This window comes from Cervus elaphus, chromosome 8 (assembly GCF_910594005.1).
Source record: "Cervus elaphus chromosome 8, mCerEla1.1, whole genome shotgun sequence".
Taxonomy (NCBI): Eukaryota; Metazoa; Chordata; class Mammalia; order Artiodactyla; family Cervidae; genus Cervus; species Cervus elaphus.
In genome coordinates, this window is record NC_057822.1 from 10,593,961 (window position 1) to 10,621,337 (window position 27,377).

General features: G+C 41.0%; 1 protein-coding gene across 3 annotated transcripts in view; it reads right to left on the minus strand.

Annotated features, from left to right (window-relative positions):
* EYA3 (EYA transcriptional coactivator and phosphatase 3) overlaps positions 1-27,377 on the minus strand; it is an 89,359-nt gene continuing 61,982 nt past the window's right edge. For all 3 annotated transcript variants that reach the window (XM_043909430.1, XM_043909429.1, XM_043909431.1), the window contains 9 exons: positions 25,426-25,565; positions 21,278-21,361; positions 20,007-20,096; positions 17,875-17,933; positions 15,426-15,586; positions 13,230-13,344; positions 12,155-12,276; positions 6,281-6,381; positions 1-3,686 (listed from right to left, as the gene is read on the minus strand). In XM_043909430.1, coding sequence (XP_043765365.1) covers positions 3,606-3,686; positions 6,281-6,381; positions 12,155-12,276; positions 13,230-13,344; positions 15,426-15,586; positions 17,875-17,933; positions 20,007-20,096; positions 21,278-21,361; positions 25,426-25,565 — 953 coding nt within the window. In that variant the 3' untranslated portion in view covers positions 1-3,605. The remainder of the gene's footprint in view (positions 3,687-6,280; positions 6,382-12,154; positions 12,277-13,229; positions 13,345-15,425; positions 15,587-17,874; positions 17,934-20,006; positions 20,097-21,277; positions 21,362-25,425; positions 25,566-27,377) is intronic.

The window sequence follows — 27,377 nt, forward strand, 5'->3', positions numbered from 1 at the left end:
TAGAAAATAAAAACTTTATTTTTTCAAGTTTATAAGATAGTTCCCATTACATATAACATTATGGTCAAGGACTCAACAGCCACAAATGCCCGCAGTCACATAAATATATCCAATCAACGCCTTTACCTGATAAATGAGGCACCTGAAGTCCAGAGGGTCATGTTTCTAGTAGAAGTCGTCCTTAATGGGATGGCTCCCATCAGTGCATTAGGAACTAGCCAAGTAACCTTGTGTGTTAGAGCTGTCTGACTCGGGAGAGGAAGGGACAGGGCCTGCTGATCAGAGGTGAGCCAGAATTAGATGTTCTCTCGTGGTTATCTTAAGATATTTCAAAATCTAAGAATTTCGATTTGGCTTCTACAGCTTGAATATTTGGGGAGTTTCAACTTTTGAATGAAAAAGGAAACTGATTTAGTGGTGAGAAATAGAAGCTTGGCTTAAGAGGGGTCCTAATGCCCCCTTCTGCAGGAGCAAGGAGAGGAAGGCCTGAAGCTCACCACCCCATGGCTTCAACCATCGCTCCCCTAGGAAGAGGGGGTGTGTGGCTCCACCTCTTAGCCCCTTCTCCTCGTTGGTTCAGTGGCACGGACACCCATTCAAGGTAGTCAACATTCAGAAGCTCCATACGCTGCAGCTAGAGTTGGCCCATCAGATTCTGCTTGGAGCTTTAACACGAACAAGTCTGTGTAAACTGCGAACAAGCTGTGGCACAAAGTCTCCTGGGACACTAGCTTTGCTCCCCCCAGTTGCAGAGCAGAAGACAGAAATACCCCAAACCAAATAGAAGCCCCACTAGGCATCTAGATCTGGAGCAGGCATCCACTCTCCTGGCCACCACCTGCTGCCCCAGGGGCACCGGATAGGGTGATGCTAAGGCACAGTCAGTTTTACATTCAAAAGGAAAACCACCTCTTAGACCCGGGACACGGCTGACAATTCCAGATCCCTTACTAGAGATGGCCCAGCTCTCACCATGGAGTGTGCAGACCCATCTTATAGAACCCTCAGTGCCCAGCTGCAAAAAGGACTTATCGGGTGGGTGGAGACTCTTTCTAGTAAAGAGGGCTTCCCCCTTGACGAAAAGGACCCATAGTATGCTTTGGACCTCAGCCTCCAAGAGCTTGCTGTGCTGCCCGCTTGTTCTCCTCTGGATCTCTGTGCCCTGGAGGAGGAAAGCAGGCTCACTGAAGGGCACTGGGTTCCCTGGATGATTCATTTTGGCAAAGAGGAGCCAGGAAGCTCCCGTTTTCTGTCTGCCCTCTGAACTACCAGAAAAGAGCAAAGACGGCACTGCCCAGGGAGCGTCCTCACCTCTCTGAGCCAGCTTCAAGTTGCTTTTGCAACTTGAAAAAAAAAAAACCTAAGCTGTGCAGTCAGAGCAGGAGGGAAAAGGCCATCGAAAAAGGAGTCCCAAGTCATACTCTAGGAATAAAGAGCTCCCAGCAGGCAAGGAGAGGAAAGTGTGTGAGTGTGTGTACTTGTGTGCATGATGTGTGGACCGCTCTGCAGTCTCACCAGCCTGAAGCGCAGCACCAACCGGGTGGCCTATGTGTAGGGCAGGAAGTCAACAACTCTCCTGCCAGGATGGGGTGGGCGTGGAGGGGCCTGGAAGTAAAGATCCACCATGCAGCCAAGAGCACGCTAAGATCAACTATCAAGCAAGACAGAACAGCATCTGGGCAACTACGGTGAACTCGGACCAAGAAGATCCACCTCAGACGATATATCCTCCCCCGTCCAAAGGAAACAGGCCGAAGAGGCAGCTCTGTGACGAGCACTGATTTGAGCTCCTCTCCAAACACCTCTTCCCTGCAACTGAGTTATGAAACACTTTCTCAGTCCGTTCTGAAGGAATGTGTACACCAGCCTTTCTCTGGGTGATCTGGCACTAGAGGGAATCTGGCCCCTTTTGTGCTGGGAGCATCACCAAGTGGATACGCTGAACCTCTGCGTGTAAGCAGTGATGGCTGTGGCTGGTCAAGGACGCTGCCTGCTAAGGACCCAGAATGCATCTCTCTGAGGTGCTTATAGAATCACCTCTCTCTGTGCAACCTGGGAGAGGCTGAACTTCCTCGGCTCTAAGGAAGTTTATGCGGCCTGAGCACGTGCCCAGGCTGCTTGTGGAGGCTCGGGCATCCACACACACAGCTGGACTGAAGGTTGCGACTCCTGCCTGGGCACCCACCCAACTTCCCAGAGGTCAGGTTGGGAGATGTTCCTGCATTTGGCCCACGGTTGAGTTTTCAGGCATGGCATAGGGGATATACAACCTCATTTAAATCAGGTAAGTCTTTCTGGCTTTCGAGTTTCCCATTTAGAAAGGGACTTGAGAAGTGGGAAGCGAATCCCATGGGAAAATTGGCCTTTGATCACAGCCATCTCGTCTTCAGTTTCAGGCCGAGATCTGGGTTAATACATGCCCAGAACACCACTCATAGGGCTTAAAGGATTCAGAGCATGAAGTCAAATCCCTTGGTAGTTTTGGCCAAAATGTGGTTATGAGCCTTTTCTCAGACTTGATTTGACTACTTGGGTCCAAAGCCTGGGGACTGACCAGAGCTGTGTGGGGGTGGACATGAGGTGCAGAGGGTGGAAGAGCCCGGCACTGATGACTAAGAGGGAGGGGCGGTGGGGTGGCCTCTGTTGGGGAAGGGCACCTCTCTGCAGGAGGAAAAGGTGGAATCTTCCTGTTTCAAGGGCCAAAGAAGTGGAAATTCCTAAGAAGCCTTAGGTCTTCTCTCCAGTTTGAAGGTAAGCCCCTGTTAGCTTTGACTAAGAGTCAAGCTGAAGGCTTAAAATTTACTAAGAAGAGTTTCTAGGGTTGTGCCATTTGGTCAAAAAGGGAGAGGGATTAGGAAGGGGACTAAGGCTTCTAGGATGGGAAACAGCAAAGTCTAAAATTAATCAGTGTCCCAGGCCCCACAGTTCAGCCAACTAGGAGGTGGAAGAGTGAGAAGGAGCCCACCAGCGAGAGCAGACCACTGGAGCAGCTGAGGAGGTGCTACTGTCACAGAGAGGTATCTCAGATATCTCAGTTACGATTTTCCAAGGAAACTTTATACACCCCTTTCTTGCTAGAAAAAGAAAGGGGGAGGGGAATCTGCTTCAGAGAGACCAGACCCTTACCTATAAAAATAACATATACATTCACTGGGAGTATGTTCTACAGCTAAGGAGATTACAAAGACTGCAAGAGATGTTATTGTAAAAGTCTGCTGCGTTTATCCTATCACCACATGTTAGTAGCAGTTCTCAATCTGGTCATGGACTCAGAGTGCAACTCTGCCCCAAGGATTTTCTTTTCTTTTTCTTCATTTTTTTTGAATCAAAATAAAACAAAAACCAGAAGAATTAAAAGCACTGTAGCTGCGGTGAGTCTATTGTTCTCTCAATCCAACTATCTCCCGCTCCTGTGCGAGGATGAACACGGGGCTGCAGCTCACGCATAGCAAAAATCAGCTTCATCTCTTGCAGCTGTTGGTTTTGATTGTGTTCTCGCCAGCATTCCAAGGAGAAAGAGAGAGAGAGTTCCCAGTTGGTTCCGGTCTCCAGCTCCCTTCAAAGAGTGAAAAGGAGCTCATGGGGAAGGCTCTTCATTCCAGTTTTTAGAGAAAATCAAGCTCCAAAGCCTGGTGGAGGGACACCAGGTCTCCGTGGTTTGTGATCCTCCAGAAGGGCATGTTGTGCTGGAAGGGGGAGTAGGGGTAACTGGTTAACCCAACTTCTTGTGGGAGCTCATACTCATCCATACCCCTTCCTCCACAGACCTCTCCCCAAAGTACCTGGAACTCTCTCTACTGCTACGCACATTTTAAGATCATTATATTGATCAAATATGTATGGGACTCCGTACTCCCCACATGGCAGAGTGGTCAAGAATCCACCTGCCAATGTAGGAGACATGGGTCTGATCCCTGTGTTGGGAAGATCCTCTGGAGTAGGAAATGGGAACCCACTCCAGTATACTTACCTGGAAAATTCCATGGACAGAGGAGTCTGGCGGGCTGCAGTCCATGGGTTGCAAAGAGTTGGACATGAGTGAGCGACTGAGCATGCACATAGGGACTTTGTATACACTTACATATATGAGAGATTTTGATTAGGTTTCAATGGTAACTCTGTGCTTTGAAATATACTTGTTCTAGCTACTATGTAGGATACTCAGGATCAAATAAGATGACCCCTGTAAGAAATCAGTATTAATATTATTTTTTTACAAATAGTCTATTTTCTATTAGGTGCAGAGCTGTAGGCCCAAATCTTGTTCATGACCAAGATGCAGAACATAGAGATCTAGGAAATAATAATCCCACTATCTTAGGTGATCAGTTGTGTCCAGAATACTGTGTGCCATTCTGGAAGCCATATTTTAAAGAAAGGCTTTGAAAAACTTGAGTGCTGGAAAACATCTTCTATAAAGCTGATGGAGATAAGCTTTACTAATCATCTTGTTCAGACTGGTTGCAAGTTCCCTGGAAAGTTGAAAGTCAGAGAACACAGTTCTTTTGGCATGGAGCTCAGTGCTTTTTCAAGCCTGCTGCTCACATATAATATTTAAAAGGTCTTTAATACACAGAAGAGGAGGGCTTCCCTGGTGTCCAGTGGTTAAGAATCCACCTTCCAATGCGATCCCTGGTGAGGGAACTAAGATCCCAAATGCTGTAATTACTGAAGCCTGCGCCCTCTAGAGCCTGGGCTCAGCAATTAAGAGAAGCCTGAGTATCGCAACTGGAGAGAAGCCCCTGCACACTCCAACAGAAACACCCACGGCAGCCAAAAAGAAGGAAAGAAAAGAGGAAAAAGACGTGCTCAGCAGTACGAGATTAACACCAGGATGCAAAGGAGAAGTGTTAAGTTCAATGGAAGGAGGAACATTCTAAGAACCTGAATGACTCCATAGTGGAACAGGATACCTGAGAAGCAGTTTCCTCATCCTTAGGTATACTCAAGCAAGGACTTGACAGAAAGTCTTCTGGCAAAGAGGCTGTAGAAAAGATCCCTCACAGGGAGGAGACTGACCTGGATGGAGCTCTAAGACATTTTCCAGTGGCTATAGTCTATGGCACCTACTTGGAGACATGAAGTCTGATAATACTTGAGTTGTTATCTCCCCCACTCCCTTCTTCAGACCAAGCAGCAGCAGCACCTACATCCACTAGTGACGTCTCCAGAGGGCAACAAGCACTTTAAAATGAAAGTTTTGGGGATAACATATGGAAAAAAAAAAAAAAGACCTTGAAGAAAGTCCTCGAATTGCTACCTAGAGTGGCAAATGAAAACATACTTAGGTCATAACACCACTGACTACCAAACTCAGTTCATTAACAGCTGCTGAAAGCTTGTGTGTTAACTAGATGGAAAAAAACCAGGGCAGATGGTTCTAGCTGGCAACCCAGTGTCTCCATGTCTAAGAAACTGCTGGAAGGAAACTGAGGTGGAGAGGGGAAGAACTTCTGTAGGTCCATTTAGCAGATGAAGACTCTCAAAGAGAGTAAGTAAACTGTCCAAAGTCACATAGTTAATAAATAGATGCAATGAGACGTGAACTTGTCTTCATAGCCAAGACTTTTTCATCTGCTGTTCCCTGTATTAAAAAGGGATGACCTGGAGTTAGGACTGCTTAGCAAGGAGGTTAACATCGGGATAATTTTTCCAGGGCTCAGGAGCAGGCAGGACTTTCTCTAAACAATTCCCAGTTGACTTCACTGGTTTTTTGAGAATCCGAAGCCTAGAAAAGTCTGAATAATCGGTCTTTTTGGTAGTGGAATCTCACCCTCTTGAGAAAGCACTGCCCTCTAAGATGAAGATGAGGCCCACATCAGGTTTAATCATGTGGGCTCCTTGTAGGAGGGCTCAAAGATTTTAAGATTTTTAGCATGGCAGGGAGGAGAGAGAAGGGGAGGATCTAATAACTCACAGGGAAAACTGCATGGGGGGCAAAAATGACCTTTTAGCTTTTTTTGATAAAAGAAAAATGGGGACTTCCCTGTGGTTCAGTGGCTAAAACTCCATGCTCCCAATGCAGGGGCCTGGGTTCAATCCCTGGTCGGGGAACTAAATCCCACAAGCCACAAGTAGGAGTCTGCATGCCACAACTAAAAAACCCTGTATGCTGCAACTAAGACCTGGCGCAGCCAAACACATTTTTAAAAAAAGAAAAAATGGGAGAGGAAGGGAAAACACTGTAAATGCACAATAGATTGCTACAATTTCTGAGTTTTATGATTCTTCTAACTGCTCAATGTATTCGCATACAGACTATGCTTTTTGCCATGGTTACCTGTTTGGCTGCAATTTCTTCATCTCGTCCATCTCCAATCACTACGTATGTGACTTTTTTTCCAAACCTCGACACAATTCTCTCGAAGCAGCTCTCCTTACCTGATAAGAAAAAGACATTTCCTCTTAAGACATTCCTTCCTTCCTTTTGTTCAATATCAAAGAAAAGGGGTGCTGCTCGGTTCACCTGCCTGTGCTTAGACAGAATCAGGGTGGCAGCCAGAGATCCAGCAGGCCCTCTGCCCAAAGAATGTGAAATCGTTCCATTCACACCACAGACTTTTTAGGCACTGGCTCTCTAGGTTCTTACTTTAGCAGCGAGGGTGAAGCCCAGAGGACCTTAGCGTGGGGGTTTCTATAAACACAGTGTGAGAGCTGTACACACTTCCTCCCTCTTCCACAGCTCCTGGACTTCATGGCATACAGAGAAGTTTTCAAGTAATTCCTCCATTTAAGATAATCTGGGTGAGATGAGACCCATCCTCTATTTTAATAGATGGAAATAGACCCAAACTTGCCCCAGATTACAAACAAGCTAGTAGCTAGACTCTGAGTCTCTGCCTCTAAGTCTAGGCTCTGGTTACTGTGCCATGAAGAAAGGATGATTTTTGAGGGGAAACTATTAGTGAAAGAAAAAGATGAGGAAGTCCCTGATTCCTGGTGAGTAATTTGGAACAAACAGGCATTTCCTTCCAACTCTACATTTCTAAGAGAAATAGTTCTAGGCGTGGGCCTTATGTCTCTCAGGAGGGGAGGAGTCCCAGAGATCCAATGAATATGGCAGCAATATTTGTCAGAGCTGCAATTTCCTCCCTCATACTGTGTAACTACAACTGAGACCCTGTATCACTTTCAGCGACCTTGGGAAACGGGTGATTTAAAACCACTGCAGACAGTTCTTGGAAACACAGTAATGTATCAGAGTTCAAATCCCACCTGGAACCAACATCTAAAAACTCACACATGACACTGCTGTGGCAAAGACACTATTTGCACAAGTAAATAAAATTATTTCTCTTGCTCTTCCTTCACCATCTCTTATGCTTTATTTCTGGTTCTGCCATATTCTTTAGTTAAGCAAGGCCCTAACTTGGCTTCCTTTTTTCATTCTGCTCCATTAACCTTCTCGTCCTTACTTCTTGTCAGATTCAAGTGCCTTAACACCAGGGCTCCTGTGTGAATAAGAAAAAGGTGCCTCTTCCTCAAGGCACTTGAATGCCATCTGCTGGAAAACTGTTGTAATAAAATATACAACTATAGAAAATACACAAATCTCAGATGACTACAACGCAAGTAACAAGAACCTCACACCCATACTCAGAAGTCCTGGGGGGTTACGGCTGACCAACTGCAAGTCTGTGACATGCCTAGCTCAGGGGGCACCTCAAACCTGGACCAGACTCCAGCGTACTCTTAGTACAAGGGGCTTCAATCTCCCACTCATAATACAAGGCTTGGTTTAGATGCACTTGGGTCCTTTTCAACGCTCCCACTTTACAACAGCATTGTCACGTCTTACACTGACATCAAGCATTCAAACCATGTCTGCTGAGTAAATACATATTCATCTCACAATGATTCAGGGGATGACAATAGTCCAGATCTTCAGCCCCAATTTAAATATTAAATAATTCAACTAATAATGTGTTATAGATGTTCTTATTAAGTGTTAAAAGAGTTGTGTGTCTAATCCCACTCTAACCATTATGTCCTTACCACCTAATCTGCTAGAGCCACAGTCAAATTTATGATTCAGAGAAAAAACTTTTAGTAGGATCCCTAAATCAGTAGGATTTTAGGCATTTCTCCTAAGACCTAACAAAGGGAAAGTCTCATATTTAGAAGACAGAGACACTGAGATGTTTTCATTGTCCTGGCCTGCAATGGTCAAGGAAGAAATACAATTAGGAATGTCTCCTCTAAAAGGATTAAGAGTGCTGTATTAAGAGTGAGTTATTAACAGCTCAGAGTAAAGTAGTAGCCACTTGAAAAAATAATTCCAACATAGTTGGTAAATACACTTTCATTTTATACTTTCAAAACAATCCTAGAGATGAGCTTTCCTGTTCGGGAGGATGGGACCAATGAGTGGTGAGCTTACCAAATGTCAAGCAATAGAAGCTGTAACTGCAAGACGCCCAGGACTGTGGAGAAGATTAAGTTCCTGGGCTTCCTCTATTAGAAACACTGTTGACATTTTCAGAAATGATCTTGGGAATTCTCTTTAATGTCCAGATCACAGAGTGGCCATGCAGAGAACTGCAATTCTGAAATAATTTCAGAGGAAATGAACAAACATTTCCTCTGCCCACTCTCATCTTACAGCTCTGTGAAGGAAAGCCTCAAGCCTCTCACTGTGGTTACCATGGTGCCAGGTACCACTGGAGCTCAGCTAATGAGCTCTGGACGAAATGAGAAAATCACCAAATAAGCACACTTATTGTCAGAAGGAATAAAGTCACGTCCATTAGTTTGATGAGCCTCTGAGTGCCAGGATACAGAATCAAGCACCACAGAAACCTACCTTTCAGGTGTGGGAAACTAAGTGAATGATCAGAGTTCTTACAAAATGCACAGTAAAGCTGGGGCAGGAGGAGCAAAATCTGAAGGGGAGGTTTCAGATCTATCTCCCCTATCAATTCCCTTGTAAATGAAATAATTCAACCACATACAAAAAGAACAATAAAAACAAATGCCTGTATATCTACCACCAACCCAGCTTTGTCAAATCTTAACACTTTAGAGTTGCTTTAGATTAAAAAAATATAAGAATGAGGGTTTCCCTGGTGGATCATTGGTTAAGAATCTGCCTGCCAATGCAGGAATGACATGGGTTCAACCCCTGGTTTGGAAAGATCCCACATGCTGCAAAGCAACTAAGCCTGTGCACCACAACTATTGAGCTTGTGTTCTAGAGCCTGTGCTCCACGTCGAGAGAAGTCACAGCGACGAGAAGTCCGAGCACCGCAACTGCAGAGGAGACCTGCTGGCCGCAACCAGCGAAAAGCCCACGCAGCACCCAAGGCCCAGCACGGCCAAAAGTAAAAAGAATTATATATTATAAAGAAATAAGAATGAGATCATACAATTTGAAACTTTTGTTGTATGCCTACTTGATGCTTTTCTTCCTCCTCCTTTCTCCCCATGAGTCTATATATCTATAAACAATGTATGGTTATTGTTTTGAATATTTTTTTTACTTTTATGTAAATTTTGCACACTGTACATACTATTTGCAATGTGGTTTTTTTGTGTTCAACACTTTTTAATACTAATCTTTAGGGATATATATATATAGCTTTAGTTCACTTACTTATAAGTGCTTTATAGTATTCCATTGTTTCATGTCTATTTTCTGTTCACAGACAGGTTTACCTGCTGTTTCTCATTATCTTTTAGTATGAATAAGAATGCATAAAACAAAGTCCTTAAATGTACCTCCTTTTGCAAATGAGAATTACTCAAGGGAAGGAGGTGGCATATTTTAGGTTTTGCAGGTCGTACGATCTCTGTTGCAACTATTCAAGCCTGCTACTGCCGTGTGAAAGCAGCTACAGAAATGATCAGGCACGGCTTCTGTTCCAATAAAACTTTACAAAAAACAGGCAGTGGGCAGAATTCGGTATGTGGTTGTAGCCTGAGACCCTCAAAGTAGTTTTTGTCAACCTAATAAATGGGCTATGTATCACATTTTAATTTGCAGATCCTTCATCGATGAGGTCAAAAAACTTCTCATATGCGTCTACTAACAATTTGGGTTTCCCTTTCTGCAAACTGGCCGTTCCAAGGCTTGCGCCTACTTTTTTTTATATTATGTTGCTTATTGATTTGCAGGAGCTCTGTACTAATGAACACGTACATGTATACAAATACCTTCTCTCAGTCTGTGACTTGGCTTGTCACTTTACGTCATCTTTCACTGTATATAAAAGTTTCATGCGACCAAATGATTGCTTTTTTCTGTTGTTTTTTTTTTTTTTAAACACTATTTTTGGGGTCTCTTAAATGAAATCCCTCCCTACCTCAAGGTCATACAGATACTTTTACATATTCTCTTCAAAATTTCAAGTTTTGCTTTTCGTGTTACATTTTTTATCCACCTGGAATTTTAGTTTTGCAAACAGCATAAAGAAGAAATCCAATTCTGCCTCCCCCCCTGCCCCCACACACAGAAAACCAATTATTCTAGCACCACTGACTGAGGGTGAGTCCCATGAGGACAGAGGATTCTGTCACGGCTATATTCCGAGTGCCCTGGCAATGCCTGACACCTTTTAATCTAGTGGATACCTAGAGTTCACCTTCACACTAGAGCTATCTCCTCTCCGACAGGGAAGCAGGAAAGTAGATACAGACTCAAGTGTCTGGAGGGGGCAGGGGACAGTTGTCAGCAGACCTTGTACAGCACATATGATTAGAGTGACACATTCTGCTGCCTTCTCAGCGGAACAAGTTGGTTTTATACAAACCTGGTGCCAATTAGTTTATCAATTCAGCACATACTTATCAAGTACTATTTCATATACTTAGTACTGAATACATTTTTGGCGGATAAAAAATATCTTTTCATACACAGTCTCATTTGATTTTCAAAACCTCTCTGGGTAGTTTCTCATCTTACACGAGAAAACTGAGGCTCAGGAGATACAGTAATTTCCTAAAGAGCTAATAAGCAGGGGAATTAGGACTCGGTCCTCAGTTGTGTTTGTTTGGTTTTTTTCCTTTTCTCTTTCTAACCATTTATTCTTTTTTTTTCTTTCTTTTTTGTCTTTTTTTGTTACACATATTCCCCATCCCGATCCCCCCTCCCACCTCCCTCTCTTTCTAACCATTTAAAATTGTATTTTTTAGTAATAATAAGTTTAACTCACATTGTTGAGCAACAGTTCTCCAGAACTTCTCATTTTACAAAATTAAAATTCTATACCCACCAAGCAACAACTCTTTATTTCCCCTTTCCCCAAGCTTCTTTCTGTTAACCACCATTCTCCTTTCTGTTTCTATGAACTGAACTACTCTAGGAACCTTATATGTAAGTGGAAATATACAGTATTTATCTTTCTGTGATTGAACTTATTAGCATAATGTCTTCAAGGTTCATACATGTAGTACCCATGTGATAAGATTTCCTTCCCTTTTGAGACTGGCTACTATCCCACTGTATGTATATACCACCTTTCATTTATCCATTCATTTGTTGGGTATTTGGGGTTGCTTCCACCTTATGGCTTTTGAGAATAATGCTGCTATGAATGTAGGCTTGCAAATATTTCTTTGGGATCCTCTTTGGATTCTTTGGCTATATACCCAGAAGTGGGACAGCTGGATCACCTGACAGTTCTATTTTCAATTTTTCTGTGCAACAGCCATGCTGTTTTCCACAGCAGATGCACCATTTTACAACCCCACCACAAGTGCACATGGGTTCCAAATTTTCCGCATTCTTGCCAACACTTGTTATTTTCTGTTTGTTTTTTTGATAGCAACCATCCTAACAGGTGTGAGGGATTTAATCATTTTAAAGTACATAGCTTAGTCCTTGATTTTTAATCTAGTGTTTCTGATTATGCTATACTGCAGCACTCTATGAAGGAGAAATCTGAAATGAGGCAAAAGTAGATTTCTAAACTAGGTATTATGTTCTTTCAAATAGAAAAGAAAAGAGCACAATACACTTTAAGTCTGACAGACCTGGATTTGAATCCTGTGAAGCTGTGAAGTCCTGAGTCAGCCTGAACTGCCTCATCAGTAATGCCAGGAGAAGAATGGACAGAGGATTGTAGATATACCTATATATAAAGTGTCTAACAGCAGGACTGGTAAATAATAAGAGCATCCTAAGCAGCAGTCACAAGAAACAGAACTGAAGCCGTACCAATTTTGGTAGCACTGTAGATGTTTTCAATAGGAAATATTTCTCCTAGCCCATATAGGAGAACCTTGGCCAGAGCTGGAACCAGTTGGGTTGTAGTGATCAGAACATTCACACAATTCTTTCTGGAAGGGAGAAAAAGACAATAAAAAAGTGAAATCAAACCAACCTGGGAACAAGAACTCAAACGAGTCTTCTCTGTAGGATCTACTTGTGAAATATTAACCTCAAAGCTCCTGGTACGACATTTGTTCAGTGCCAACGTTCAGTTCCTGCTCTATCTCAGGTTTACTTATTTTCCAAATTAAAGGGCAGAGATTCTGTGGTGGACACAGAGCAGCGCCCTGATTCTCCCCTCATTTCCATTCTAGCTCACTGCACTGCTGGCAAACTCCATGAGCCCGTGGTACTGACACCACACTACAGAAAGCACGACAAGGCTTTCAGCTGCGGTGGCACTTCACCTCAGTGCACTCAGCCCTTCAATGAGATGACTTCAGTCCTCTGCTCGTCACACAGGTCAGAATATACACTATTTTCACAAGTCTCTTCCCTTCACAGATACCCACTCCTGGGTGTCAGTTTCTGTTTACTAGGCTCTAAGTCTGGAATTCTAGCTTTGAAGGAGGGACGAATAAGGCTATGTTTTCATTTCCCATTCTAAGCTTTGAGCTCAAATCTCCTTAATCTGCTTAATGTACCCTTTCTCTTTTGAATCCTGCCTTCCTGAGTAGGCCGTGCTACATTTCTTTGGAGCTTCCTGTATTCAGGGTATTTGTGAAGTCGCCTCCATGGATTCTTTGATGTTATCAGGCCCATCCACCTCCGGTGCTGGAGATTCTGGGTTACTGAGTATAATTTTGTGAACAAAAAGTAAGAGAAAAGAAAAAGATGTTCAAAACTCTAAGGTGTGCTGTTAGAATAAAATGGCCTTGCCTCCCACTATGAATCCTTGCCTGCATCACTGAACTCCTCTCGCCCTTCCCCACAGCCTGTTTTTGGGAATGGCCTATCCTGGACCAGGGTGGGAGAAAGAATCTCTCTGAGAGGATGAGACCTAGAAAAAGCATTTCCATACCTGGACTGGATAAGAAGTAAAGACTTCAAGGCAGTTCCTAACCAGGAATCTGTTAAAACTTCAATTTCTGCTCTTAGTCTCTGCAGTGCTTCCTTTCTCTGGGGACTGAGGAGCCCTTTGGGAATAAAAAAAGACACTTTCATCATTTGACAAGATCCATGCTGGCATCAAGAAAGCAACTTCTCAATTCAATTTGGAAATAGTGTGTTACTGAAATATCTACTGAGCTAACACATCTCTCTCCTTGATAAGACCCTGCAGTAGCCTACTCAACAAGCCTTTTTGACTCTTTCCACCAGCGTCTTTTGCTAGGTGGGGCATAACCACAACAAAATCAGCTGAGAGAAACACTGTGATTAGGATCTGGCTCAAGCTCATTCTTTCATCAACCAGCCAGTACATCATTTGCAAACTGGTGGACCATACTTTGAGTAGCACCGCTATAGATGTGACATCAAGAATCAAAAAAAGGGGAACAATTATATATGGAAAAGCCCATGGCACTTCCAGTCTCTTTCTAAAGAAAACAACGCTCAGGGAGGAAAGGAGGCTGCCTAAGAATACAGAGCAATTAGTGTCTTTTGGTCTCGGAAATCTTCCCACTGCCGTACACTGCTCCCAAGGTGACGGTGCTTTCACCCCCTTCAGAACACGTCAACCCGAGACTTCAGGTTGAATCACCATATTCTGAACATCATCTGTACTGTCCTTAGTTCTGAAACAACTCCAGCTGATGAGAGACTGAAGCACTGCTTTAAGATCAGATAACTAAGCACAAAACAAAAAAGAGTTCATCTGATGGGAACATGTTATCAGATACTTGAATTAGAATATTCAAATAATAAATCTGGCTCTAATTTTTCTACAGTGAAGGTAAAGAAATTCTACTACCAGTACTCCATAAAAACAGAAATCATTTCAAGTATTACAGTTTATAATTTATTTTCAGACTGATGGTTTCAAAATGCAAGCCTACAATTAGATGACTTTCAACATTTCTGATAAAACAAAAACCAAACAAGTATTTTTATGTCATGTATGACATACACAGGCATGCCTATGTCATAGATTTAACTACTATGATGTAGCACTTTTGTTAATTCACTTAAAAAAAAGATACAGGTGGATATTACTTTTAATATGTTTCCCAGGGTAGGCTTCAGGGATTCTCAAAGAGGGTTATAAAGCACTTTCTTCAGGAAACCAGGTTGAGACACTCACTGGGCAGAAAATGGACCAGACACATAGGTTGCATATGAAAACTAACAAAAGAAAGGCTAATATCTGTGAGAGAGAAAAAACAAAATGACATGATTGCCAAAATAAAAAGTACTGGCTCTGAGGCCTCTCTTGACGCGGCAGGATACTTCTAGGCGGTCCATGGAATCCCTGAAACTCCACACAACGTTCTGTGTCTATGTAAGTGTTTGAGGGTGATGGGTCAGAGTTTTAATATTTTCTCACAAGGGCACGTCACTAAAGAGAGGTCTATATGAATGTAAAGTGCACTGGACCAAGGGTCCAGCTGTGGTATGGTCACTAACTTGCTATGTGACCTGTCCTTGTGATCCTCATGATGGACCATCAGTTTTCTCAAATCCAAAATGAAGGATTTAGATTAGCTGTCTAATGTCTCTTCTCATTTGAACAATCTATGGCTAATTAATTCCAAATATATGAATTTCAGGCACAATGGCACCTGATGTGTGAGACGTATCTGGGCAGAAAGAACGGCCAAGGTCCTTCAAATTACAGCGCATGGATACTGCCAAACTATCAAGCTGGACCTAGTTTTTCCATCCACTATAAACCTGGTCGCTAGTTCTACCTGACTTGGCCTGATGGCTAGATAAATCTGTCCAAAAATATGGGAACCTCTTAAATATTACTGACAGTAGTTGTGAGTCTGGAAAAAACACATGCCATCAAACATAATCTATGGAACACATTTCCTTTAAAAAGGAAAGCTGTCTAAAAAGAACAAGAGAACTTGGTGAAGTTATGCTAAGAAGAGTCCATGAGGAATGCAGAGGTTCCTCCCCACAGGGTTTCAATCAGACCCCGTTGTTTAAATACAGAGTTAAAATGCCATTGTGTCACAAATTCATAATCCGGGAGCTCTAAGGTAAACCCTGGAAAGGAAAACAGGGAAATCAGAACAAAAGAGAATATTAGTTGGTTATATGCCACACTTACCACCCACGTTGCTTTTATGCTTATCATAGATTTCTCTCACTTTTCGGTAACGGAAAGCCAATTTCCTCATCCAGTCCACCCCTCCCTGGACACCCACAGAGGAACCATGGCTGCCACTGCCTCCGGAGCCGCTGAAACCGTCTGTGGAGAAACTGTAGTTGCTGCAGAGAGAGAGGGTGATGAAAATGAAAATCTATACCGCACAGAGTTTTAGGCTGAAGGCCACCTGAGATTCTCTGTCCTATTCCATCGGTATCTGACATCAAAACCGTGAGACTCTTCTTCCTTAATCTCTGTATGTCAGAGGCCATCTTCCATCGGTCTGCCATCTCACCCCTGTTACTTCTATCAAAGAAAGGATGGAGAGGGAGAGCAAGAGGGGCAGAACAGTTCGAGCATCAGCATCCCCTAGAGGTTGGCTTCAGATAGACCATCCTTTCACTAATGATAGACGGTATCTTACAGTGAAAAAAAGCCTTCAGAATATAAATTTTTTTGTACATACCCACAATATGATTGCAACTATGTAAAAAGAAGAAATGTGAAAAAATAATGGGAGGAATGAACCCCAAGTTCTAACTAAGAAAACGGGAATGTTTTTCTTCAGAGATCTGTTGACTCGTTTATTAAGTTCATGGGCCACTACTCCTCTCTTCTAACTCTGCTCCCTTCAGGTATGGACTGTATTTGAACGCAAACACAACGTGGTGGGAGTGATGGTGTCAGGTTTTAGAGACCAGACTTCTCTCACAGGGCTTGCTCTAAGTGTCAGCTGTCATGTGAGAACACTCAAGCTGCCGTGTGAAGGGGCACAGTGAGGCCTGAGGCCTCCTGCTATCAGCCACATGATAGGTTGGAAGCAGGTCCTTGGCTCCACTCAAGCCTTCAGATGATTTTAGCTCCAGCTATCTTGATTTTAATCTCAAAGACCCTGATTCAGAACTACCCAGCTAAGTTACGTTCAAGCTTCCGACCTACAGAAACAATGAGATGATAAATGGTAATTGCTTTAAGCTACTAGGCTTTGGAGTAATTTGTTACATAGCAATAGACAACTGTTACAGTTAAACAGCTGGAAGGGATGACTACTTCCTAAGTCAAGATTTAAAAATGACTGACGGAATTAGGGACAACTTGGTTCAAAAGACAGAAGAGAATTCCATAAGTGTGAGATTCTATATTTAAGAAAAAGTTGCCAATAAAAATATAGGCCATTACTAGTTAAGACGTATGTATGTGTTGGGCTTAGTTGCTCAGTCGTTATCTAACTCTTTGTGACCCCCATGGACTGTAGCCTACCAGGCTCCTCTGTCTATAGAATTCTCCAGGCAAGAATACGGGAGTGGGTTACCATTTCCTTCTCCAGGGGATCTTTCCCAACCAGGGATTGAACCAAGGTCTCCCACATTGCGGGTAGATTCTTTACCGTCTGAGCCACCAGGGAAGCCCAGCTACATGTATATGAGAAACAAAAGAGCACTAGAGCTCAGAGTGGATCGTAAACTGCTTCAGACCAAGCTGTGTCCTAAGGTGAGTAAAACCTCTTAAGAATGGTGCCCTACACAGCTGTGCAAGACACAACATGCACGGGGGATGCTGCTCCTGAAGGGAAACCTCTCCTCCTCCTCGGCACCGCAGGGCTGTGTCCTTACTAACTCATGTGTCCAGATCTGCTCTAGAGTTGAGAATTCACAGAGGAAACAATTTTAGGGTAGACACATGGAAAAACTTTTTGCCTATGGAAAGGGATAAACATTAATAAAACAAATTAACATGAAAAGATGTGACAATTTTTTTTCTAAAAGTCTTTAAATATAACAGAGACAAACTTTTGGATTATTCTTGGCTAAGACTATTGGGCTAGAAGACCGCAGCCAAGAGAGACAGGAGGAGACTGAGCAAGCATTTTGCCACTGAGACCTCCCTGGTTTAGCATTCACTGTGATATTAATGTTTAAGATTGTCTTCCATAGGGTCATTTGACACCACCAGATACCCACCATTTAACTTCCTTGGTGAAATTACCTGATGCTTATTTGTATCTAAGACTAACCAATCTGGAAGCACACTTTTCTTGACTGAAAATCTGGCCAAGGAGAAACTAGTATATCCTTAACTTCGGAATGCCTTTGTCTCATTCCATCATGCTACCCAATCTCCAAGATTATACTCAAATTCTACTGTGTTGAGAAGGCCACTCCAGTGTTGGCACCACCGGCTCCCCACAACCATCAGAATTACTTTCTACTCTATATCCCATCACATTTTCTACTGTCACTTGACTTCTCACACTGCATGCCATCATCACCTGTCTTTGTTTCTATCTTCTCTAACAGACTGTGGGCTCTTTTAGGGCCATGTCTTAATCATCTTTGTTTTCCTCTGAACCCAGTCAGTGTCTTGTGCATAACAGGTGTACTGATGTTTAAGATACCACTGTTTTTATTACCTCAAGTCTTGGCCATTGTCATCAGAAGCCACATCTTCCACATGCACCTGGTCACACTCCTGTTAAAAGACAAAACCACCCATTATTTCATCCCAGAGAGCAGTTCTATTATCACCATGACATATTGTAAAAATAGCACAAACAATGGCAGGATGATGAAATACCTTATGGTTTCTCATGTGTGGAGGATCAATCTCACCCCCATTGCTGTCCAACTTCTTTAAAGGCCTAATTTACATTCCTCAGTCTTCATGAAATCTTCCTTAACCATACCAACCCTCAGTTATGCTCTGATCTCAACAGTTCACTTTCGCCACAGCCCATGGGTATAAGCAGAAGCTCCCTTATGGTGTCAGGTGTGCCTATGTCCTACATTAGACTGCAAGTTCTATCACAGTGTAGGCCTCTTACGGCACAACCACATCTTACGTCTCCTTTAGAACCCTCTAGTCTAGTCCAGGGCCCTTACGTAGCATGCACTCAGTAAGTTTTTGCAGACGAAAACGATGCTGGTAGAGTGTGTGCAGTATCAAAACTGAGAATGACTGAAATGGAAATTTGTAAATTCAAACTTACGAATTAGAAGAGGTCACCTAAGTCAGTCTCCTCATATTCTAAAAGTGAGATAAAATGATTGGCCCAAGGTCATAAAACTAGTGAGTGGCAGAAAGAAACTAGAAGGAGCTTAGGTCTTTCAATTTGGATCCACGGGTTCTTTCCTCTAAGCCTACACTACTACTGAGGTAAAATGCCACCCACTGCCTAACTGACAGATTTATTCCTTTGACACCACCTAGGGCGGTGCCATGGTGTCCACTTGCATCAGAATCCGCTGGGGAAGATGTTTTAAAATGCATATTTTTGAATAGAATTTCTGTGAGTGAAGTCCTAGAGTCTTCATTTTTAACACGCTCCCCAGGTGATTCCTATGCCCCCTAAAGTTGAGAACCACTGACCTGGGGGGCAGGAACACATTCAGGTCAAATTCTTCACAGAACTTTCAGTCCTGAGTGAGGACTATGTCTAGAAAATCATTACAAATACAATTTGGCAACAATTACTGGCACATAGTATGTTTTTAATAAATGTTTGCTGAATAAAAACTACAATGTTCCAATATATCAACATGTGAAGTTGATGGAAGATTAAAGCACTGTGGAGCTTACATAAAAGTACTGGAGTGCCGAGGCCTACTAATTTAACTTGTTGGAGAATTGTCTGTTGAGCAGAACTAGACTGTTTGAAAAGAAAGAGGATTACTTTGTGATCATTTTGCTTTAAAATTTTCACTATTTAAAAAAGTACGTAATATACGTCGTGCAGAGTTCAAAATTCAAAAGGACATTAAGTGACAAATCTGGTCCTTTCTACCTCAGTGTCTTGGCAACGCATTCCCATCTTCAGACAGAACAACTGTGACTAGTTCCTTGTGTAGGATAACTGCTTAACTGAGGCCCAGAATGGGGAGATAACTTTCCTAACTTGGTACTCGAAGTCTGGTCCTGACTCCCAGTCCTGTGCTTTCTCCACTACACCATGTTTACCTCAAAGATGAACTGGAATGTCAAAGCTAGAACAATTAACCAAGAAGCTCTCAGTGTTTTCAGGTTTCCCTCCACCTAAACAGAAAGTGATCTGGACTTCATGGCTTACCTATACATGGACAATAAGCAGGTACAAAATACAAGTTAAGAGTAGCCCTCTACAGATGTGACAAATCAAGAGGCTATCTTTTAAGAAGGTAAAACTGAAGAACAGTCAAAATATAATTAAGAGTACAACCAATGCCACCTTCTATATATTATTTAATATAGATGAGTAAATCAGAATGTTGGTTTATCTATCAGTGCTTTACCTGATGGGACGGTACTGCCCCTAGAGCTAGATCACTTTCAAATACGCTAACAAAATCAAATTTTTGAGCCAATAAAACTGAAGCCCAGAAACAAGACTCTGCTGACCTAACCAAGGAACTATTTCTTTAAGACTATGTACACCTAAGTGCCCAGCTGGCCTCCCTATACCTACCCTGTTTAACCACACTTCCTCTAAAAGCAAAAATCACAGTCTCAATAAATAAGTTATGGAACAAAGTGTTTCACTGAAGCACAGAAACAATTTAAAATGCATACCTCTAGGTCATTGAAAAATAGATGCGTGTCAGCCACTTCAAAAATCATTTCTTCCATTGTTAAACCTGAGCCAATCACTACTGTTGGGTCCTGAAAGGCAATAAGAGAGTTTGTTTGACTTGGCACTCACACCATCAGTTCTTACCTCTAAATGTGTCAAAATTATTTAAGGTCAAGGCCAAAAAAACACTGGTCCACAATAGTGCTTCTCACTATTACTGATGCAATTTCATTCACAGTTATAAGAAGCTTACATTGTGCAAAGTTAAAAATTTCAGAACTGTAACCCACTGTAAAAAAAAAAACCAAAAAACAATTTTTGGAAAAATTCCCTGCTTCAGCAGAAATTCTAACTATTGCTAAAATATTGCTATTGTAACACTCATTATCTCACACACACACAAATACATACACACACAGTATAACACCGGAAGTCAGTAATCTGACAATCTAAACAACCAGGAAATCAGTAAAGAAATATTTGTAGGAAAACCAATGCACATAGCTTTAAAAGGAACTATCAGACCTTCACTTAGAGGTGGTATGATCTTATTTTATATACTTTCATAACCAGTCTTGTTATAGAGTATATAAGCTTATGTCAGTTTACCAGCCTAGATACTAAAAGCCTATGGAAAATACTTCTAATAGAAACAAATAGTGACAATAAGAAATAAAGTAGGATGGTAAATGAGGCAGATATTTTTATAAAATTTATTCATAGAAACTTAAAAAAAAAAAAAGGAACCTGGAGGTAATTTAGTATAGAAATATACAGACAGTACCTCAAAAACAGCTCATCCCTCTGTCAAAACTGATGACTAAACTTAAATTCTGCTCCGTACATTTTCATTTAAGAAGCTGTACAATCTATTTTAGAAAGTTATTTAATATTTTAAACGTACAGATCTCGCAGATTCTCAGCTAAATGAAATGCTCAGTTTGGACTGTCACATGTGATGTAAAGGATAACAGATCAGTCTTTGGAGCAGGTAATCCTGAGACTCTACTCTGTTTTGAGTTCAGTCCCATACTTAGTTGTTACCACCCTCCACCAACTTCAGCTTTTCAGTAATAGTCCGAGGTCTAGTTCCCAGCTTTATCAACTCTGCCTGACCATGTAGTCTGCCTGGTATATATAAGCCACCAGGTGAAGTTTTATGTGAAGTGGAAGGTCAATATGTAAGATGGAGATAACAGAGACAGTGATCTTGATTACCTGCACACATAAAGAGGGACAGTTATAACAAAGGAAGAAAGACTCAAATTACCTTTCCATACTTCTGGGCATAGGATCCAGTAAGAAGGGAGTGGAAGATGATGATGGTTTCATCTAAGTCCCACAGAAATACCCGCTGAATGAGGGAAATATTTTAAAAAATGAGTGAGCATCTTTTTAAATCATAGTAGAATGAAACAAGTAATCAATAACAGAAGAAAAACTGGGAAATTCACACATATGTGAAAATTAATATAATCTTAAACAAACAATGGATAAAAAAGAAATAACAAGTGAAATTAGGAAATACCTTGGAATGAAGACCAAAAAACAACAGACCAAAATTTATGGGATGCCGTGGAAACAGTTAAGAAGGCATTTTTTTTTTTTCTTTTCTTTTTAAGGCCACACTGCACAGCATGTGGAATCTTAGTCCCCCAACCAACCAGGGATTGAACTTGTGCCCCCTGCATTGGAAGTTGGGAGTTTTAACCACTGGACCACCAGGGAAGTCCCAAAGGAAATTTATAGTTCCAAATGTGTACCTTAAAAAATATCTCAATCAATAACCAAAGTGCACAATTTACGCTACTAGACAAAGCCAGCAGAAGGAAGGAAAAAATAAAGGTTAGAAAAGGGTAGGAAAAAGCAGAAGGTAGGAAAAAATAGAGAAAATCAACAAAACCAAAAGTTGGTTCTTTGAAGAGATCTATATAATTGACAACTTCTAGTTAGACTAGCTAAGAAAAAAGAAGACATAAATTAATAAAATCAGAAATGAAAGTGGCGATATTAATACTAATTTTAAATAAATAAAAAGGATTTTATAATCCTTTATACTATGAAGAGTTATACACCAATAAATAATCCAGATAAAACAACAAATTCCTAGAAATACACAATGTGCCAAAACTGATTCAAAAAGAAGAAGAAAATCTGAATAGACCTTTAACTGGTAGGAGGTTGAATCAATAATAAAAAACATCTCAAGAAAGAAAAGGCCAGGATCAGATGGTTTCACTGGTGAACTCTACCAAACAAAATCCTTCAGACCTTCCAAACAACTGAAGAGGCAGGAATACTTCCTAACTCACTCTGTGAAGCCAGCATTATCTGACACTGAAGTCAGATAAAGACAAGACAAGAAAACTACAGACCAATCTCTCATCTGAACACTGATGCAAAAACCTCAACAAAATAGTGGCAAACAAAGTTCAGCAGCACATTGAATTATACATCAAGACCAAGTGGGATTTGTTCCCAGAATGCAAGAATGGCTCAATGTAGAAAAAAAAAAAAATCAATGTAATATACTGCTTTAACTGAACAGAGGAAAAAACCCACATGGTCATCTCAACTGATGTAAAAAAAGCATTTGACAAAATTCAGCACACTTTCATGATAAGAACACTCAATATACTAGCACCTTCCTTATCATGATAAAGGTCATATTAAAAAACCTATAGCTAATGTCATACTCAATGGTGGAAAACTGAAAGTATCACCCCTGAGATTAGGAATAACAGAAGTGTGCCTGTGTTCATCACTTCTATTCAAACATGGTACTGGAAATTCTAGCCAGAATAAGGGTAAAAAAAGGTACCCAAACTGGAAAGAAAGAAGTAAAACTACCTCTGTTCACAGATGATGTGATCTCACACAGAGAAAACCTTCAAGAACCCACAAAAAATTACTACTAAAATGAATTCAGAAATCAGCTGTTTCTATAAGCTTGAAATGAATAATCCTAAAAGGAATTAAACAAAAGCATAAAAAATAATAAAATACTTAGGAATAAATTTAACTGATAGTTCAGGACTTGTATACTAAATCCCTATCAAAATCCCAACACTGTTATTTTTTTTGTTGTTGTTGTTTCCCAACACTATTTTTTAAAGAGACAGAAAAACTAATCTAAAGTTTGTACGAAATCTCAAGGGACCCTGAAGAGCCAAAATAGTCTTGAAAAAGAACAAAGTTGGATGACTCACGTTTCCTGATATTAAACTTACTACAAAGCAACAGTAATCAAAATAGTGTGGTACTAGCATAAAGATAGACACACAGACCAATGGAACAAAGGAGAGGGCCCAGAAATAAACCCATATATATATATACACATATACATATACATACATATATATACATATATATAGAAAGAGAGAGAGAGAGTCAGTTTATTATTATTATTTACTGCAAGGATACCATGAACAAAGGGGAAAGGAAAGCATTTCCAAAACAATGTCCTAGGGGGACTGAATATCCATGTGCAAAAAAATAAAATTAGATCCTTACTTCACACTATGTACAAATTAATTCAACATGGATCAAAGACCTAAACTTAAGAGCTGAAATAATAAAATGCTTAGAAGAAACATAGGTGTTTTCATAATCTTAAATCCTTAAGTATAATACCAAAAGCACAAGTAATAAAAACAGAACTTCAAAATTTAAAACTATTAACCATCAAAGGATACCATCAAGAGAATGAAAAGACAATGCACAGAAAATATTTGTACATCATATATCTGCCAAGGGATTAAAATCTAGAATAAAGAATTCCTAAGATTCAAAAACAAACAAAACCCCCTAATTTAAAGAATGGGCAAAGGATTTAGACATTACTTCCAATAAAATAGACAAATGACCAATTCACACATGAAAAGATGCTCAATAATATTAGTCACTAAGGAAAGGCAAATCAAAACCATGAGACACCGTTTCATACCCATTAGGATGGAAAACGCAAAGAAGGGAAGCAATTGGAACCCTAGTATAGAGCTGGTAGGAAGGTAAAATGGTGTAGTCATTTGGAAAACATGTTGGTGGTTCCTCAAAAAGCTGAACACAGAACTACTATGTGGTCTAGCAATTCTACTCCTAGGTTTATACCCAAAATAATTGAAAAGGGGCTCAAAGTGATACTTTTGAGCAGAGCAGTTTTCATAGCAGCTTTATTCACAATAGCTCAAAGGTGGAAAAACCCCAAGTGTCCATCACAGATGAATGGATAAACAAAATGTGCTATACATATACAAAGGAGTTATTCAGCCATAAAAAGGAATGAAGTTCTGAAACATGCTACAGAATAGATGAACCTTGAAAATATTATCAGAGGTGAAGTAATAAGCCTGACACAGAAGGAAAGATTTTGTATGATGGAATCATATGTGAAATACCTAGAACAGGTAAATTTATAGCGACAGAAAGTAGAACAAAGATTACCAAGGACTAATAGAAGGGGAGAATAGGAAATTACTGCTTAATGAGTACACAGTTTGTAATCATGAAAAACTTCTGAACAACACTATGAATGTACTTAAAACTGCACACTTATAAAATGGTAAATTTTATATATACTTTACCACAATTTAAAAAAAACGAGTGAATTCTCAGTTTTTCCATGAAATACATCAGGTCTTTAGATTTTCTTTCTTTCTCTCCCTGCCCATTCCCACTCTGCTAGTAACAACAGGGAAGAGAGGTTCCAAACATAGCCTCAATTTACCAATGTCTTATGAACAACTGTCAATGGACTCATTTTTAAATATTGCTTTTTCTTCTCATTAAACGATCACATTATAGAAAAATTAAAGAAAGAAAACAAAAAGATTAGTATCAAAACTCCATTATTATTAGAATTTTGTATGGCTTTCTAGTCTTTTTAATAATGAAGCCAAATGTACATCCATAATAAATGTCTATAGGGTTTAGAGAGTAAGTGAGAGTCAACCTCATTTACAATACCAGATCTGGTTGCAGGTTTCACAGAAACTTGGCCTATAGCACTTTAGTTCTCTCATTTTACTCTAAGATTTTGAAATGGAGAACAGTATGACATTACTTGTGCTACCCTCTGCTTTTTGAATATGATGCATTATTCTTCCTGTTCTCCTCTGGAATATAGAACTGATTGTTTTTTCCCTTAAAAAGTTACCTGGCTACCTAAATTTGAAAAAGCTTTTTCAATGCTGTTGGTAAAAAGGATCTGAAAGTGATATGGTAAAATGTGGGCACAGAGAAATGTGTTTTTACACTTCTCTTTTCACACTTGGCCAATTCATTTTCTACTGCTCAGGAATTAAATGGTACACAACATAGAACTACATAATCTCCATGAGTTTCAGAAATATATTTGAGAAACTTAAAGAAAAGAGAAAAGAAAAAAGCAGGTGGTAACTCATATGTTTCTTCCCATACTTCCAATTCACTGTCCTGAGAAGAGCTGGCGTCAGCTTTCCTCTTGCCCCGGTTCTTGCCGGTCATGTTTTTCCTGGACTGGTCATCAGCATCTTTACTTGGTGTGGTCTGGGTCAAAGACGGGCTTGGAGAAGGGTCTCCTGAAAAGGAAAAGTAAGACACTGGTATTGCCAGTGTAGTCACAGGCTATAACAACCAGAGCAAGCGCTCTGCCTTTAAGAATCATGTTGCAGGGATAAAGGCTGCGAAACCAAACTTTACTTAAGCAATTTCGAAATTCAGACCTAACAGCATGAAGAGTCATAACTAGAATTTGTATGCCTTCCTCCACAATGAAAAAACTTACCTGTAAAGTCATTTTGCCCCCACCCAAAAAATTAAGCCTGCAATCAGTTTCTCAACTTGGTACAACTGACGTTTTGGTCCAAGACAGTTTTTGTTGTGAGGGGACATCCTACATGTTTTAGGATGTTTGGTTAAGCAGCATCCTTGGCCTCTACCCACTAGATGCCAGGAGCACCCCGTTCCCAGTGTGACAACCAAAAATGCTTCCACACATTGCCAAATACCCCTGGGTGTGGGGGCCTTGGGATGGAAGCAGGAGGCACAAAACCACCTCCAGTTGAAAACCACCACCCTAGATCTATTTATCAATTTAAATAAAATACAGAAAGCAGTAGGTTGCAGCAAGCTACCCTCTAAGCTTATAACTGGTGAAATTTATACTGACTTTATTTTTATGGGCTCCAAAATCACTGCAGATGGTGACTGAACCATGAAATTAAAAGATGCTTGCTCCTTGGAAGGAAAGTTATGACCAACACAGACAGCATATTAAAAAGCAGAGACATTACTTTGCCAACAAAGGTCCGTCTAGTCAAGGCTATGGTTTTTCCAGTAGTCATGTATGGATGTGAGAGTTGGACTATAAAGAAAGCTGAGCACCGAAGAATTGATGCTTTTGAACTGTGGTGTTGGAGAAGACTCTTGAGAGTCCCTTGAACTGCAAGGAGATCCAACCAGTCCACCCTAAAGGAGATCAGTCCTGGGTGTTCATTGGAAGGACTGATGCTGAAGCTGAAACTCCAACACTTTGGCCACCTGATACACAGAGCTGACTCATTGGAAAAGACCCTGATGCTGGGAAAGATTGAGGGCAGGAGGAGAAGGGGACGACAGAGGATGAGATGGTTGGATGGCATCACCGACACAATGGACATGGGTTTGGGTGGACTCCAGGAGTTGGTGATGGACAGGGAGGCCTGGCGTGCTGCAGTTCATGGGGTCGCAAAGAGTTGGGATTGAGCGACTGAACTGAACTGATACTGACAAAACAATCTACTTTCTTCAACAAATAAATTACACGGGAAAGAAAAAGAGATGGGGGAATTTATAGGTTAGAACAAAATATATATCCACCAATCACAATGTATGGACCTTGAAAGTGAAAGTCACTCAGTCGTGTCTGACTCTTTGTGACCCCATGGACTATACAGTCCATGGAATTCTCCAGGCCAGAATACTGGAGTGGGTAGCCTTTCCCTTCTCCAGGGGATCTTCCCAACCCAGGGATTGAACCCAGGTCTCCCGCATTGCAGGTGGATTCTTTACTAGCTGAGCCACAAGGGAAGCCCTTACTTGGATTTAAACAAAAACAAGACTCTTAACGTTTATGAGAAAACTAGAAATATGAATACCCTTAGGCATTAAGGAATTATTGTTGAATGGGATATTGTTAATGGTATAATGGCATTGTGGTTATGTTATCAAGCACTTATCTTTTAGAGGCATGAGACCTGGAATTTGAGGAAGGAATTAGATGAAGTATAGTTGAAACATACTAGGTCATCAGGTAATGCTAGTGGTAAAGAGCCCGCCTGCCAATGCAGGAAATATAAGAGATGCAGGTTCGATCTGTGGGTCGGGAAGACCTCTAGAGAAGGGAATGGCAA